Raw genomic sequence first — 17,465 nt, forward strand, 5'->3', positions numbered from 1 at the left:
GCGGCGGAAACTTGCAATGGGCCGCGCAGGTGATGTGCGGTGGAGCTGGGTAGGGATGGTTGTGAGACGAGATCCTGGCGGCGCTGGCGTGGGCGTTGGGCAACATGGGCGCCGTGCTCGGCGACCCGCACCGCTCGCTGCTACTGTTTGTCCGCTCCAGCGCCGCCGTCTCCATGCTAGGCATGCCGAGGTGGCGTTTGCTTCGTATTCGGGATTGTTTGAATCTCGCCTAGTTTTATTCACTTTTGCATTTGGTTTTACCGGTTGGCTGGTGGTAATTTGATAGCTGCATGCTTTTGTTTCGCCTGCCACCCGACGAGGTAATTTGATCGCTGCATGCTTCACTTGCTCGATCTAGTATTGACTCTGTATTGCGATGCTTCGTTCTTAGGGAATTTGAGTGCTCAAGTGGTCGATTAGAGGTAGATAGTCTTTCATTTCCATGGACTTTGACTCTTTGGTCAACAGAGAAGAGAGGGAGAAGAGAGAGAAAGGAGCGGAAGGAAGAGAAGGAAAGGAAAAAAGAATAAAATAAAATAAAATAATCTAACACGTGGGACCCATCGAATACCACATCAGCAAAATCAGTTACCGAGAGACCCTTTTTAGATAGATTATACGAGTTTAGGATTACATATTTTCTTTTATTCTAGTCAAGAAAAAAAACAAACTCGGCTTTAAGCTATCTCGACTTTTTCCGCAAACTCGCACGTGGGGTCTGATGCAGGCTTGGGCCTTAGGCCCTATACAAATCACGAGAGTTGTTGGGCCATGTGTTTGATTCCAGCTTGGGTCTTAGGCTCATGACGTACCAAAGAAATTTTCATAATTTTAAGTAGTAGATATAGATTTAGAGATGAGATTGAGATATGAAACAACGTAATACCAATTTGTTATAACAAATAATAAAATTGACTGAACGTAGAAAAGGAATTCCTTCGGTGCTATGGCTATAAGTAGACGAACAACACTACCGTGGGCCTTCTGATCGATCGGCGTCTCGCAGCTCAGACGACGGCAATGGCAGCTCCACCTCCTCACGGCGGTTTCCGCGTCCTCCGAACGGAGCACGTCACGCCGTCGGCGTCCGGCGGGCGCGCGCTGTCAGGACACCATGCTGTGCCGCTCACCTTTCTGGACGCCAAGTGGCTCCACTTCAATCCCGTCGAGCGCGTCTTCTTCTACCGTCTCGTCTCCGGCTCCGGCGCCGACGATGTGGACGGCATGCTGTCCAAGCTAGCGGACTCCCTGTCTCAGGCGCTCCGCACCTTCTACCCGCTCGCCGGCCGCATCCGCCTCACGCCTGGCGAGACCAACCGGTACGAGCTCTTCTACCAGCCCGGCGACGGCGTCGCCTTTACGGTCGCCGAGCACGACGGCGTCAGCATCGACGAGCTAGCCACTGACGTCGAGAGGGGAGGTTTCCAAGATTGTGCCGCTCGTGCCGGCGCTGCCGGAGGGAGGGGCGGTTCTGGCGGTGCAGGCGACCGTTCTACTGCCGGCCCCCGCCGGCCTTGCTCTCGGCGTCACCATGCACCACGCCGCCTGCGACGGCGCCAGCTCGACGCACTTCCTCCACGCCTGGGCCGCCGCCTGCGCCGGCGCGGAGGTCTCGCCGGAACCGCCGGTCATCGACCGCAGCTTTATTATTGACCGCAAGGACCTTCACGACATGTTCGCCGGACCAAGCGGTCGAGCCGTCCAGATAAGGCTCGATTCGCCCGACGCCACCGAGAGGCTCCTTGCGACGTACACCCTCTCCAAGGAGCACCTGCAGAGCATCAAGGACATCGTCGCCGGTGAGGCGGCACGCCGGGGCGTGCCGCCGCCTCGTTGCACCTCTACCGTCGCGGCGTACGGCGTCATGTGGATGTGCCACCTCCGGGCTACGCAAGCCACCGGAGAACCAGATCCTCCTAACGGCGGCCACCACGACGCCGGCCGCGCCTACTTCCTCTTCCTCACTGACCACCGGGGATGGCTCGAGCCCCGCGTCCCCAGCAGGTACTTCGGCAACTGCTTGGGCCCATGCCGCGCCTCCATGCCCAAGAACGGCGCGGCCATCGACACCGTGACCGACGGCGTCTTCACGGCTTGCTCCGCGGTGGCCGTCGCCGTGGACCAGGCGGTGCGCCGCGAGCCCGGGTACTGGGAGCGGTGGCCGGAGCGCATCATCGAGGCGTGCAGGGACGGTGCGCCGTTCACGGTGGCCGGATCACCGAGGTTCCGCGTGTACGGCGTGGACTTTGGGTTCGGGAGGCCGGCGAAGGTGGAGGTCGTGTCCGTGGCGAAGACCGGCGCGATGTCGGTGGCGGAGGGTCGTGGCTGCGCCGGGGGCATTGAGGTGGGCATCGCCCTGCCGCCGGATGCCATGGACAGCTTCCGGAGGTGCCTCGACAACGTCATCGCGTGCCTTTCGCGGCAAAATGACGTCATCTAGCATCACCATTCCACCACTTATAAATTAGTCCTCCCTCTGGTATAATCTGTTAGTAGTCTAATAAATAAATGGGTACCTTATAAAATTGAACCATCACGTCCGCTTTAAGGTCTAGAGAGCTCTTATTGTCATATGTATGCACGCTCGCTCGCTGATGTGAAAAAGAGACATGATAGGAGAGAGAAAACTGGTTATTTTATATGAAGTCAGCAAAACATCAACTCTTGATATATAAAACGAGGAGACAACCAGAAAATTTGCTTTGTACGTGTGCTAACTCTAATCATAAGCGCTGATCAGATAAAATGTAAACATGGAATTAATTAGCATGTAATATGAAGAGTCAGCTTGAAAGACTGTTCTTTGTATGAGGAGTTTTTTCTGCTGACGTGGCTTGAGATATAGCTCATAATAAGCTCTACCATTAAATATGCCCTAAGGAGTGATTTGGATTTGCAAGAAATATAAATAAAACTGGTTCACATTAATTTGCTGTCGTTGGTTTGACCATGCTCGAATCTATTTTGCCATATATGGAATTTGGTGTTATATGAGAACTAACTTAAAAAGTGAGAATAGAAACCGCTTACGCCCTTTGTGGAACATTAATAATATTATATTTTTTGAGATTAAGATTATGCTTAGAGATTACTGTTGTGACCCATGGTCACGAACCAGAAAGTGAATAGGCAACGAATGACAACTTTCCTCGCCTGCTCAATGTAAATCTTAGCGTAGAAATGCTTAAATACGCTAGTAGTATATTGCTTAGTTGAATTTTCTTTTTTCTAAAAGGACATGGGCTTATATAGTTTCTACACTACCTTAAAAAGTTACAAGAAAACATTTAACCCATGTCAAGCCCTTAGGGGCATTTTGGTAATGTACCAGGTTGTTTCGGACCACCTTATGAGATATACACAACACTTAAGTGTTAGTTCCCAGACATCTTCTGAGCAATATCCTCTTGATGCGTAACTGACAAGTTTCATGCTACCTCATCAACTTCTCTCTTGAGGGCATCACCCTTACGAGCTTTTTGCCTGGTTCATGCAAAAACACTCAATATGCAATATTGATATTATTTGGGCATCTAGCATACTATCCCCGTTCGTCTTGAAGAATCGAATACTCCTAACATATTCCCCACTAAAATACTCTCGACTTCGATTTGCTTCTCCATTTACCTGCCAAAGAATCGAAATTACGAACATACTAAAGGCGCTTCAGTCGAATATAGGGTAGGGGATGACCCGTACCAACAATGACTAACGCCGCGTTCGGCGGTGGTGGTGCTAAGTTAAATTACTTGGCGCGGAAAACATAGCAATAGATTATTACATGATTAATTAATTATTAATTATAAAAATATAAAATATATTAATATGATTTTTGAAAATAACTTTTATATAAATTTTTTTGTAAAAAATACACCGTTTAGTAGTTTGGGAAGCGTGTATGTAGAAAACTAGGGGTTTAGTTAACTCGTTGGGTCTGCCAAAAGCGGCCTAAGATAGGTAGGTATGCTGGAAATTAAATAACGGATGGTTGTAATTTATTCAGATAAGTATTCATTTTATTTTCATTTATAGGTGGTTATCCAATTAGATTTAGTTATTTCTTGACATTAAGAAGTTTAAAGGTGATTTACAGAATTTGTAACGAATGTGATTCACCGACACTGTCACTGAAGGACGTAGACATGTACGAAAACAAGTACTCCCTGCGATAAAAAATATTTATCATTGATTTTAATGGTTGGTTAAACTTCTAAAATTCCGAACATGAATAATTTTTTAAATGCTTAGTTTAAATTAAAAAATATGTAATGTATTTTCTTTGAAAAGTACTATTATAATATTATAGACTAATTAGATTTTTTAATTTATTCTAGTATAAAATTGGTTATCAAAATTTTAAAAATTAACCAAATCATGTTCTAAATAATATTTTTGGATAGAAGGGAGTAAATACTATAGAGAAAATTCTCTACCTACACCTAAGAATTGACTCAATCCCTTTAATACCCCTAAATTTTGCCAACTCCCTTATATACCCCTGAGTTTTCATTTTGATCCCCTCTATACACATCCCATATTCTGATCCCCTCTATACACATCCCATGTTGACTGCTAGTTGACCGTTAAATATTTTAAAATGACCATATTACCCCTCCTATGCATATGTGCAACTTACCCAATAAATTTTCATATGAAAATATTAACTTATACTAAAAGAAAAATGATATAATCATTTAATGCCCAACTTAAAAAAATAAAACTTATTATTTTTAAAAAATTATGATTAAATCCATACATTAGTTTCACCAAAAATTTATGAACTAAAACTAAATGTTATGTAGGTTTAAATTTTTGGGAAGGTATACGAAATTCATCAAATTTGATCTGAAATTTATTTAAAATTTTTAAATATGTTTTCTTTTTTTGATAAACTAATTACATCCCCTTTGTTTTTTCACAACAATTTTTTCACTACATATTTGTTGAAAAGTAATTTTCAAATTTGATGAAGAACTTTTTTTACAATAAATCTTTTTTATTTAATGAAATAATGTTTTATTTTTAAAAATTCATAATAAATATTTAGTAATTTATTCTTATTGGTTTTTACAACTTAAATAATTTACACATAAAACATTTTTAGCTTTTAGCAATACACCAAGGACAATAAAGTAATTTCTACAGTAACTAACGGTCAAACTAATGGTTAACTAACGGAATGGGTAGATAGAATCCAAATAACTCAGGGGTATATAAGAGATCAAGCAAATTTTAGTTACGTGGAAGAATTTTCGGTGAAATTATAGTGCCATGTCGGTAATTGGTCCAATATTATATGCCATGGATACATCTCTGGTCTCCGCAGCAGCCAACCGGACTGTACGATACAATGGATGAGTTGGGAATACAAAAACCTCAAGAACCAAACCGAGCGAGTCCGGAGATTGCGTGCAGAAAAACCAAGGACAGCTAATTTTGCGAGCTTTGAGGTCAACGAGCCGGTGCCGGCGGCGACGACGCTCGGGTGGCGATCGAACGGCTGAAGGCCACCACGATCGTCAAATAGGAAAAAAAAAAAACATAACGACTCTATAATTAACGGACGTGCTGTCCTGGTCACGCGGCTCTGGTGATAGCAACTGAACCAGATGATACTAATAGCAACTCCAATAGAATGACCATCTCACTTGCTATAGTTAAATTTGATAATTTTGTATAAAAATTGTGCTCCAAAAGAATGGTTATATGACTTGCCATGTTTAAACTTGAGTCCTCAATGGTCAAATCTAGCAACTCATTCCCCCACTTGCACCCACTTATCATCCTCTCCTTGTCAGGATTTAGAGAGTAGGGATAGGTAGTCTCTTGGAGATGCTATATGAATTTAAGTTGCTAAAACTAAAATAAATGACTAAATTTTGATTTAGAGAGTCAAAATTTAGCTATTCTCTTAGAGATGCTCTAACTAGTATCATTTGGTTTATAAGGTGTCCCATGTGAGTAGATTTATATTAGATAACGGTTCGAAAAAAAGTCACATACATACCAGGTAAGGTTTCCTTGGAGTTTATTTGACGACAATAATTACCACTACGTCCACATGCACATAGGGCTGCATATATATATACGAGCAAAGTACAAAAGGAGCGACATTATGAGCAAATGTGTTGTCGTCGAGGAATCTTCCCCATTTGCGTATTTGTTTTTTTTAACTCAGTACAGAGTACATTTTGTAAATGATGTATATAAGTTTACAGTCAACACTGGCATGTTAGGGTGGAGTGATAAAATCGGTCCTTTCGAGCTATTATCATGTTTGACTGACTATTTTAATTGAACGATTAGCATGTTATTTAAGAATGAGATTTGGCAGAGGTATGACTCTTTCCGGAGTAGCTAGTAAGGATTTGGAAAGAGCGCTGGATCACTTGGAGGGCTCACGTGCCGTGCAAAAACGGGATTACCTACCTCTTGTTGCTCCGTGTGACCATATGAAGACGTAGAGAGAGGGTTTTCGCGCTGCATCCATGTGCTTGCTTTGTTGAGCCAATCAAGGGTGTATTTCGGTTGGTGGTCAGGTGTGATAAGATATGTCTATCTATATTTTCAGTGATATGGTCCAGTTTTATGTTTATTTGGATTCATGATGATGACTGAGATGAGCATATTAAATTAGTACTAAATAATATAATTTAATCGTCATATTCTTTGTTGTAATAGTATAAACCAACAATAAAATATACCTATGATCACTAATTAACATTAACTTAACTTAGTAATTACTAATTAATAGTGAAATACTAAAACATGTTAATTATCATTGAACAATCACTAATGATCACTTTTAGTGAGGGTGGATGATCTCATCCATTATTAGCTTATCCGGATGTATCAAATATATTCCTAAAAATCAAATGTATCAAAGATCATATATATATATATATATATATATATATATATATATAGGCCAAACAGACTCACCCTAAACCGGGCATCACACGTACGAGGGCTAGCAATAGATGTTTCAAAGATAAAGCGAACGTACTATCAAAGGGAAAGATTAGAAATAAATTTTAGGAATATCTTTACTGTGTTCGGGCTACATAGATGATGCCTTTATTTCTTTAGATTCCGATGCTTACGTGTGTGTTATTCGGATTTACGTAGATATATGTATATACTCTCTGTTCTGAAAAATATATATTAGAGTATAATTAATCTAGATAGAGGTATGTCTAAATTTATAATAGTAGAATGTGTAACATTTAGTATTAGGTTGATTTTTTATGAAACGGAGAGAGTATATATATATACATACGCGTGCGGCCGAGAAGGCAGTCGCTGAACAATTTTCCTATTTATTTACCTCTATGGATTCATTTTTGCCGGCTTGTGTTGAAAACGGTCGTGTTTCTCTACTGTTGCAGAGGATATTTTAGAACAAATTGGATGAGAGCAGCATAACGAGTCATGTCCCGAAAACAACAATTCAGAACTTTCTTTTTCCATTCTTTTTCTAGGCATTCTAGCGGTCAGAGTAAATTCACCAAGAGACTTTTAGAAGGCACCTATCAAGGCGACGGCGTTGTCAAAAGTTCCAACTTTATATCAACTAGAACATTCGGTTTTAGAATTCTCATAAACATGAATATGAGCTTATAATTAATTTGAGTTCACGGCTATGAAGAACAAAAGAATGTGTCAAAGGAAAGTTCTTAAATAAACCCATCATGAACAAATCTACGCCCTCCTTGGTTTGGAGGAATTTTACATAAATTTTGAAGGAACTGAACTGTTTCCTCTAAATTTCCTGTGAAATTCCTATGATCCGAAGAAGCCCCTAGCAGTTGATTACGAACCAAAAAAAGATCATAAAATTCTAGCTCCTGCCTCCGCTGGAAGCAGCAACATAACAACTGAAATTGGCCTCCAGACTCCAGCAGAGCAGAGTAAGAGCTCAGCAGGTCTATATTAGGGATTTGGGGTCACGCTGAATGGATTTTAAATGACAAAATCAACCAAATTTAATGCACATGAGCATCAACCAAAGCCCCAAAATAAGACACAAATATTTCGATCCCATATAACCATGAATATGGACAAATATGATATAATCATGAAAATGAAATAATCTCAGACAGAAAAAGCTCACAAAAAACTGGGCGTGGACAGAGTTGAAGCTTTCAAGGAAAAAAAAAAAGAGAGAACAAACAATAGAAATAAAGAAGTCGTAAAGAAAGAGAACTTTCAGCCAACCAAACGAACCAAACTTCCACTGTATTCAGAATTTATTGGATCTGCACAATCCACATGGAAAAACAAAAAACGAGCAAATGTCAGATCTGCCTATCTGCCGAAGCAAAACACGGAGGAGAATTTATTGGACTGCTGCTGCTGGGGAAGCATGCTCCCTCCCTAGCTCCTCTTTCTCACATCCCCTCTCGTTCTACGCCACACCGTGTGGCAGCTTGCTCTTCGACTGTACGACCTGACTTGGCACCACAGAGCTCGGGCTACGCCAGCGAGAAGATTGCATATATCTCATTGCTAACTCGTGGTTTCGCTGGAATACCGTCGAGAGGATAGGCTTCAATAACATGCAAATGTTAACATGGTGCAACCGGCTCTAATATAATTTCCTTCATGTTTGGATTCTGCTTAATGTCTTTGGTGATTGTCAACATTTTTCAGACCAAACTGCCCCCGTGTCCATTTCTCTAATTCTCCGAGTCTACTCTTGCTCTCCGATAAGTTATATTACTTGATTTTTCTCGAATAGACATATTTTACATCATATGCTATTTATCCTATGGGTTTATAGCGCAGGGTCTAGATTGAGATGTGCGGAATAGGGATTCATGGCCATGAGGTTATTCGCTACACATAAAGTTTGAACCAGTCAATATAGTCCACGCGCTTTAAAATGTGCCTACTAGCGCGGTCCACTTTGGCTAAGTGTGAATGCGTCCATTTAGAGCTGAGCGATCCGTTGCTTTTGCACGTTGATGGCGCAGTTTATACCATGTCTAAGGGAACATTGCGATTTTTATGGTTAGCCCAAACGATAACATGGAAATCATGATTTTCTCAATTGGGGTACCAATGGCATGCATGTAAAATGGACAGATGATTGATGATGCATGTGTCAGATAAGCATATCCTATGCACTTAAAATGTTGTCAAGCATGTGCGTGAATCTTGAGTAATTCTGGGTTTCTCGGTTTTTAATTACTCATATTGTTTACGATAATACGCTGTGGAGTTAAAATTTAAGTAATGTTAATATTGTATAAGTGCTTGACGTTTAATTAGGTATCTGATGGTTTTGACAATATGCACGTAGAGTAAACTTTTAACTCTTGTGCACAATTTATACGAGACGTTGATCTTTTGTTTGCGGTTTCGTTTAGCGTATAGTTATTTTATTAACTTGTTATCATGTGTAAAATAGGTAATGAATATCTTTGACTCTGGGATTACGCTCATGCATGCTAACATTTTGAAACAAAATCGCTATGTTTTCTCACCAAAAATTTTGGCGAATCAAATCAAGTTATTAGTTTTCCTATATAAACTACATACCCCGCTAACATTAGTCCACACCCAACTCAACCATGGACGAAAAACATCCATCGTGTACCACCAAGAAAGCTCCTACCGAGTGTTCCACACCGACCCTGACCACCAGGGTTCCCCTTACCACACAAGCCACCAAAACCGCGGTACCGTGCTCCCGCGGATCCCGCACGGTAACCGCAAAAACCGTGATGAATTTGAATCCAAAAAATTTGAATTTAAACTCGTGCGGTTTTCGCGGCTTACCGCGCGGTAAGCTGCGAAAACCGCGATAACTACTTGCTGGAACAACACATGAGAACAGCAGTTACCGCGGCTTACCGCGCGGTTTTTTAGCCAAAACCGCGGTTACCGCAAGAAGACCGCGGATGTGATGTCAAATGCAAAAAAGACTTTAAAATCTAAAAAAATACATGAAAAATAGGAAAATATTTTGTGACTATATTTATGATAATAGGACATGTTATAAGGAAAACAAGAAAATTTCACATGACATTTTCTAAATTCTTGATATTGCAACATACAAACATACACCGGCATATCACCTTTCACCAAATAATTCACTCCAATAACAAGTAACGACAACTTCATTTTGATTACTGCGTCACAACTATACCCACTACTCATTATTACAAATAAAACTATTATGTATGTATTAAGATGCACGTATAATTTTTCTCTATATATATTTTTCATATATTCATCGTTGTATATTTGTATTTCAACATTATGTACCCAAGTGTCTAGTGTAAATTAATAATGACTCAACACAATATATTCTTAACCATCTTTCTATAAAATATTACTTGCAATAGGCTATTTTTTAATTTTTTTCCCGAAATACTCGTTTATGATTTTTAATTACGCCGGGAATACATTTTTTCATTAATTTCTTTGACAAAACTACACTATATATCAACATATACAACATATATTTTTTCATTACATTTCCTCAAATTTTTTAAATTCTCCTCAAATTTAAACTCGGTTACCGCGGCTTACTGAAGCCGTGCCTCGGCGGAGGGCGCGGTTACCGTGGCGGTAACCGCGGTAACGCGAACCATGCTGACCACTCATACTATGCTGGATCACGACGATGAAATATGTGATCTGCCAAAATAATTCTATTTGTTGGGGCCTCTTACACCGTCATCCCCTAACCCTTTCCCGCCGTCACCGTCGATGGAAGAAGACGTCATGATCTATGTCGGGGATTTGGGATACATGTCTACGTACCCCATGCCCTTCATCCCCGTTGGACGTCGATGACCTATACCCACCTAAAGACCCCAACGACACCATCATTTTGCACCCCACTTTTGTTGACGATGGTGACATTGATATAATCAATGAGGGCATATACAACTTTAGATATATGACCAGACCCTGCCGTGAGATGCTCAGTCGCCGGCCACCCAGTTAAAGTGACTTAAATGTGGCTGAAGTTGTATTCGTTTCCTTTTATATTGCACACATACTCTTTTGTTGTTCACGACTATATGTTTTCTTTTACAATTTCCGTTTGCATGCAACAAGTAATTTTGTTTCAGTGTATTAGGGTTTGTGGTATTTGTCAACTAAGGAATACTCCCTCGTCGCTATATATGTGTTTCAAACACATGCATCGTAGAACATGTGAGCCTTTTTATGTAATCTTTTTTAAACCAATTTTTTTACACGAGAGTTAGCTTGGTGAATGTTTTAAAGCATGTTGGGGGTACACATTGTGTTTATGAACCCTTGTATTCTGGTGTTGTTTGAGTAAAAAAATGATAGATCATAAAATGGACGACCTAAAGTACATCAAGATATGTTTTTAGTAAAAAAAAATATTAATCACTATTTCACGTTTATAAATGTATTGATACGTAGTGTTAAAAATTTCCCCGTGTCATACAACACCTGTGGCTGCCACTAGGGGTGGATAGAAAGCTCGTGGCTCGTTAGCTCACTCGACTCGTGACAAACTCGGCTCAGCTCGACTCATTTTTCTAATGAGCCGATCTAGCATTTTAGCTCGTTAGAGATAACGAGCCAGCTCGAGCTGGCTCGTGAGCTGCTTGCGAGCCTAACGAGCTAGACCAAAGATGCAAGATTCACCGGTGTTCATTGATTTCACCCTAGAATACATTTGTTTAGTACTTCATAGGTTCACTATGTGATTTGTTGGTTCAAACTTTAATATTTAAATACAATTTCATATGATTTGCATGTTTGAAATAAAAATTTGCTTGTATAACCTATTAAAAAATTATTTAGGTTAACTTTTTATGCATGGCTCACGAGCCTAACGAGCCGAGCCGAGCTGGGTTTTTAGCTCGTTACGATAACGAGCCGAGCCGAGCCGAGCTGGCTTGTTATTTAGCCCTAGCTGCCACCGCAAAACTATCCAAAACAATACAAAATAATAACAATTAAAACGTTTATAAAAAGAACACAAAATACCAAGCTGGGTTGAAAATTATAACTTATTGAATTTATGAAACATTGTTCAAGACGATTCATTTACTTCCCAACCAACTGATCCATCATCATGGCCGTCCTCATCATCTGTATCACTGACCGCAAAGTCTGCATCATCATTGCCGAGCGACTCCAACTCGTCCTCCAGTCATCTTCACAATGGTGTCCCGTCGCCACGATGACTCCTTTTTGTTTCTGAACCATTATCCCTGCAAAAGCTGCCAGTGTTTATAGCAAGACCTCTCCCCTACATGATCTTCGTGGTCTGTCTCTCTTTTCATTTCTCATATTTGCATCCTTCCTGATCTTATCAAAATTTGTCGGATTTTTTGGGCATGTGTTCGTGTAGTGACCATCCCTCCGACGCTAATGAGGTGCTAGCGCGTGTCAGGTTAGGACCCTTTGACTCTGGTGGCTGCATACAAATAAAAGAATTACCAATTAAAAATGATCAAACAAAAAAAGGTGCTAGCAGAGCAATGCCCACCCCTAGTACTCGATGTATCACTCATTGTTGTATATGTTGTTCATTTTTACAAGCAGAAAGTGAGCTGCTTATACTACCAAGACAGTAAAATTTTAGTTGATGATGATGTGGACACCTCATTGGTTGTGATCCAACTGTACGTGTATTCTGACAAATGTTTAATTGAGTTCTGATGCTGATATTTACAAACACTGAGTGAACTGTTTAAATTGCATAGCCAGTCAAATTTTAACTAATATCTAGACGATGGTCTCGTGTGTTGTGACCTAAATGTGGTTGCACTCCAGTAAATGTTTAACTTAATATGGATGCAAATTTTGTAAAAACACCGAGTGATATGTTTCAAAACCTACTAATCCAGTAAACTTTTAACCCATAGCACCTCATGGGATACAATCGAACAAATGTTTGTAGTTCAGTAAAAATTTAACTAAAAAAATCAACTATAAAGTAAAAAGGAAAAAACGTGCCCACATCGTCACCTGATGTGCCCTCACTAGCCGACATAGCACGTTGTTTCCTTTCTGCTTCCTATGTGCTGCTTCATCCCTACCATTGACGAAGATGCTCCACCACTGGCCACAGACTGAGACAGCATGACCTCGCGCACTCAGTCTGTGAATCGGCGAACCTAATCTTCTTCACCCTAGCCAGTATTTTCCCAATGACCACTATCGGCATGCCTTTAGATTACTAGAGAGAAGCATTACTAAATAGCCCCAGTTTGCGGTCAGAAAGAGATGAGGAAACAGAAGCAAATGGCCATAGAAAAATAAAAGAAGTAGACATAATTAGGTGGTGGAGGATATCAAGAGTTACCTACCAGCCACCCTTGTGGGAGAAAAATCGCTGGGAAGCAATTGCGTTGGCGACGGCGATCCCCAAAACTGACTCCGCAATAAGAGGGGGTGGTCCTCGCTAAAGACGGATAAGAAAATAAAATGCCTAGAAAAGGTGTGTGCAGCTATGACTACGCCGGTTATGATGTACCTATACCTGAAGATTCGCTACCATGAATTCTGTAACTAACATAACACAAGCAACATTAATTTAATATCCCATCTCTGAGATCGAGATAAAAAATAACTCACTCAAATAGGCACGTCATATACCCAAAACGCACTATGCCTTATACGCTATGAGTTAAAAAACTGGTTTCAAATTTAGCATAGTATTGCGTGATGGGTGAAAGAGTTAAAAAATAACTCACTCAAACAAGCATGTCATATACCCAATCGTGTTGTGCTATATCTAGTATGACTTAAAAAATAACTAGCTTCGTAGGTAGCATAATGTTGCGTGTTGCGTCAAGAATTAAGTCCAAAGATGTGACTGCCCACTTATTGAACAATGCGTTGGTTGTTTAGTTAAAAGTTAACTTAAAGTGTAAAAACCAATTGGATCGTGAACCTGCAAGTGGTATTCACTAAGTTAAATATTAACTGCCACCTATTAACAGGTGGGATGCACATGTGGTAGGGTGTGGGTAGGGGGTTGAGGGTGTTGTGTTATGCGCCATGTGTTACATAGAGCACAGAGCGCCATATAGTAGTTCCATATATTATATATATATACACACACACGCACACACACACATACACTACGTAATACATGGCGCGTGATACACCACCCCCACCAACCGCACACCTACCTGCTTTATGTGTGTTTGCAGTTAAATTTTAACTTATCAAACAACCCCCCGCGAGCCCGTAAAATTGAGTTAAGCTTTAACTCAAAAACATCTCCCATCACGCGCGCACCCTGCATGGTAATAATTTGCAGGCAAGTCAGTGAACTTGAGTTAAATTTTAACTAGCGCACACACATGTGGCTGGCAGGCGTGCACCCACACCGTTAGCATGGTGTAGTTAATTTTTAACTAAGAGGATAACACATGTATCATCATGCACAAGTTGAAGCAAGTTATTTTTTAAGTCATGTCACACACGACACAGTGCGCATTGGGGGTTCATGATGTGTTGTTTGCATGAGTTATTTTTAATTCAATTTCATAAGCAGTCATTCAAAATCATGCCATTTTTTTAATTGCCTGTTACAGTGAATCTTCAGGGTGTAGGCTCATCATTTATGGTCGCCCACACCTCTTCCGGTAGTTCATTTTCCTTTCAGTCGACAGAGAACACCACACCCATTGTTTCTTGTGGAGTTTGTTCTAGAGATCATCGATGCCACCGCAATTGCTTCGAGATGATTCATTATCCATCACAAAGTTGGTTGGCAGGTAACTCCCAATACTCGCCGCAACCCAAACCCTTTCAGTGTCATTTTATACTCTTCGAGCATCATCACATTCTATCTCGAAACTTAGGGTTATCATCTAATGCAATGGTTGGTAATCTAGAGGCCAAACCGATAGAGGTCATGGGGAAAATGCCCGCCAAGGTGAAGAGGATTAGGTTTGTCGATTCATAAAATGAGTGTGAGGTCATGCTGCCTCAACCCAGGGGCAGTGGTGGAGCAGCATCATCGATGATCGGTGACGAAGTAGCACAAAGGAAGCCCAAATGGAGACGGCATGCTTCGTTAGCCAACGATGGCGCATCAGGCGACAACGTAAGCACTCTCTGTCATCTGCCCCTTTTCGGGTGGTTGTTTTTGTTTAGTTCAACTTTTAGTGAGATATGAACATGTTCTATCACAACACATTGGGCGCCCACTTAATTACGGGTTAAAAGTTTTATCGACTATATTTAAAAACATATCATTTAGTGTTTGTAAAAAAATTACCAGACGTACCCAGTTTAACATTTTTGATTTGGAATATAATCCACACAGTTGCACCACTTGTTCTTTTTCTTGACCAAAACATGGTTAGCTTCTCTTTGAATGCGTCTTTTCTATCTTGTGTGAAGCGCCGCAGCCATTGCTTGATTGGTTTAGCGACAGGTCTTACATTCAAAGAGTGCTCGATCACCTCCTTAGGAACCACTGGCATATCAGATGGTTTCCAGGCAAATATTTCTTTACAGGAAAGTGACGAGTGTGAGTTCCTATTGAGGATCTAACTGTGTCCCTAGAAATGTAAACTTGGAGGGGTCAGCTGGGTCGAGGGAAATATGCTTCTTGTCATTGGTGGAGATCTTGGCCGTCTTTTTAGATGATACTTTGTCTTCCTCCAGCTGACGAGCAGACTCCTTATGAATCTGCTCCCAACCAATCTTCTCCTCTGTGTTCTGCACAACCAAAATAGGATGAGCTTCTCTTTGTATACATCTTTTCTATCTTGTAAGAAGCGTCGCAGCTGTTGCTTGATTGGTTTAGTAACATGTCTTACATTCAAGGAGTGCTCGATCACCTCCTTAGGAACCCCTAGCATATCAGATGGTTTCCATGCAAATATATCTTTACAGGAAAGTAACGAGTGTTAGTTCCTATTTAGGATCTAACTGTGTCCCCATGAATGTGAACGTGGAGGGGTCAGTCGGGTCGCGGGAAATCTGCTTCTTATCATTGCTGGAGATCTTGGCCATCTTTTTAGATGGTACTTCGTCTTCCTCCGACTGACAAGCGGACTCCTCACGAATCTTCTCCCAACCAATCTTCTTCTCCGCATTTTGCACGATCTCGCAGATATTAGTTTCGCAAGTGAACGCTTGTTTGACGTCGCTGCACAGGGTGCTAACATCTTGGAGGCCGACATCTTTACCACAAGGTACCCCCATGAAATTGCCTAGTGCAGGCCTTCCGACGATGGCGTGGTAGGCCGTTTCTAAGTCGGCGACTGCGAAGCAGATGTTCTTCATCCGGTAATTATCCTTTGATCCAAAGGTCACCAGAAGAGCGATTTGGCCGAGTGGCATAGCAAACAGTCCAAAGATGACGCCGTGAAAGGGTGTGCTACTAGGACATAGCTTGGACGTGGGTATCTTAATGTCGTCGAGAGTCTTTACAAAGAGGATATTGAGGGTGTTGCCTCCATCGATAAGCAACCACTTCAGCTTGATGATCTTGAAGATTGGGGCTAATACCGGTGGGTTCTGCCCTGGGTGAGCCACTCGGTCAGGATGATCCGAGCGGTCAAACATGATCGGGACTTTCGAAAAACGTAAGAACTGAGGGACGTCCACCATTGCTATGTTGATTTTCCTCAAGGTGAGCTTTTGTTTTCTCTTTTACTCCTAGGCGAGTGAGCCCCTGAAGATGTGATTTAGCTCCGCCTGTTGATCCTAGTAATCATCATCTTTGTGGTTGGCAGGCTTCCCTTTGATGGACCTAGCCAAACCTGATAGGTTCTTGCTGAGTTATTCCTCATACTTGCGCATGACAAAACAATCCTTGGGGACATGGGAGGACTTCATGTGATAGGGGAACCAGCTGTTCATGGCCTTGTCAAAGTCATTGATTTTTGGTCGCTGGATCAATTGTCGATCGGTTGCTTCGACCAGCTCCTCTAGCTTTTGTTTCCTCTTGTCCGAATCTTTCTGGTGCTCCTTCTCCTTCTCCTTACCCTTGTTCTCCTTCCTTGTGAAATTCAAGATGAATGACTCGTCTATCATGCCATTGCGGAAGGCAGCAATGACCACATCATCTTGATGACTAGGATGGAGCTGTGAACCTCCGAGAACCATTTGATGTAGTCTGGCAGAGATTCATTTTTGCGTTGTTGGACGTGGTACAAGTCGTACTTTGTTTGTGGCCTCTCGTAGGTACCCTGAAAGTTGGCAATAAACTGGTCACGGAGCCTGGCCGAGGAATCTATAGATCACTCTGGTAGCCCCATAAACCAATGACCAGCAGACTCAGCTAGGGTGACCGACAAGTAATTGGCCATTGCCTTGGAGTCTCTGACGGCTGGTTGGATGGCCAGAGTGTAGACGGTCAACCAAGACTTGGATTGTCAGAGGTGCCGTCGTATTTCATGATCCCGGTGTGCTTGAATCTAGTTGGCCGTGTGACTTGGCTCAAGCTCTTGGTGAATGCCGGGACACCATCAAGGTCGGTGTCAGAGCTCTCGGGT

The 17,465-nt window shown here is 41.7% G+C and overlaps 1 protein-coding gene and 1 pseudogene across 1 annotated transcript; one reads left to right on the plus strand and one right to left on the minus strand.

The window, feature by feature from the left end:
- The first annotated feature begins 1,020 nt into the window (after positions 1–1,020).
- LOC102712423 lies at positions 1,021–15,513 on the plus strand (annotated as a pseudogene).
- A 366-nt stretch (positions 15,514–15,879) lies between these two features.
- LOC121053506 lies at positions 15,880–16,578 on the minus strand. Its single transcript, XM_040520604.1, has one exon. It carries the CDS (start codon positions 16,576–16,578, stop codon positions 15,880–15,882), a length of 699 nt encoding a protein of 232 aa, XP_040376538.1.
- Positions 16,579–17,465: the final 887 nt, after the last annotated feature.

This window comes from Oryza brachyantha, chromosome 2 (genome assembly GCF_000231095.2).
Source record: "Oryza brachyantha chromosome 2, ObraRS2, whole genome shotgun sequence".
NCBI lineage: Eukaryota > Viridiplantae > Streptophyta > Magnoliopsida > Poales > Poaceae > Oryza > Oryza brachyantha.

Excerpts from the sequence above, each read along its gene's own strand:
- LOC121053506 (XM_040520604.1), bottom strand. The coding sequence starts at position 16,578 with ATGGTGGACGTCCCTCAGTTCTTACGTTTTTCGAAAGTCCCGATCATG.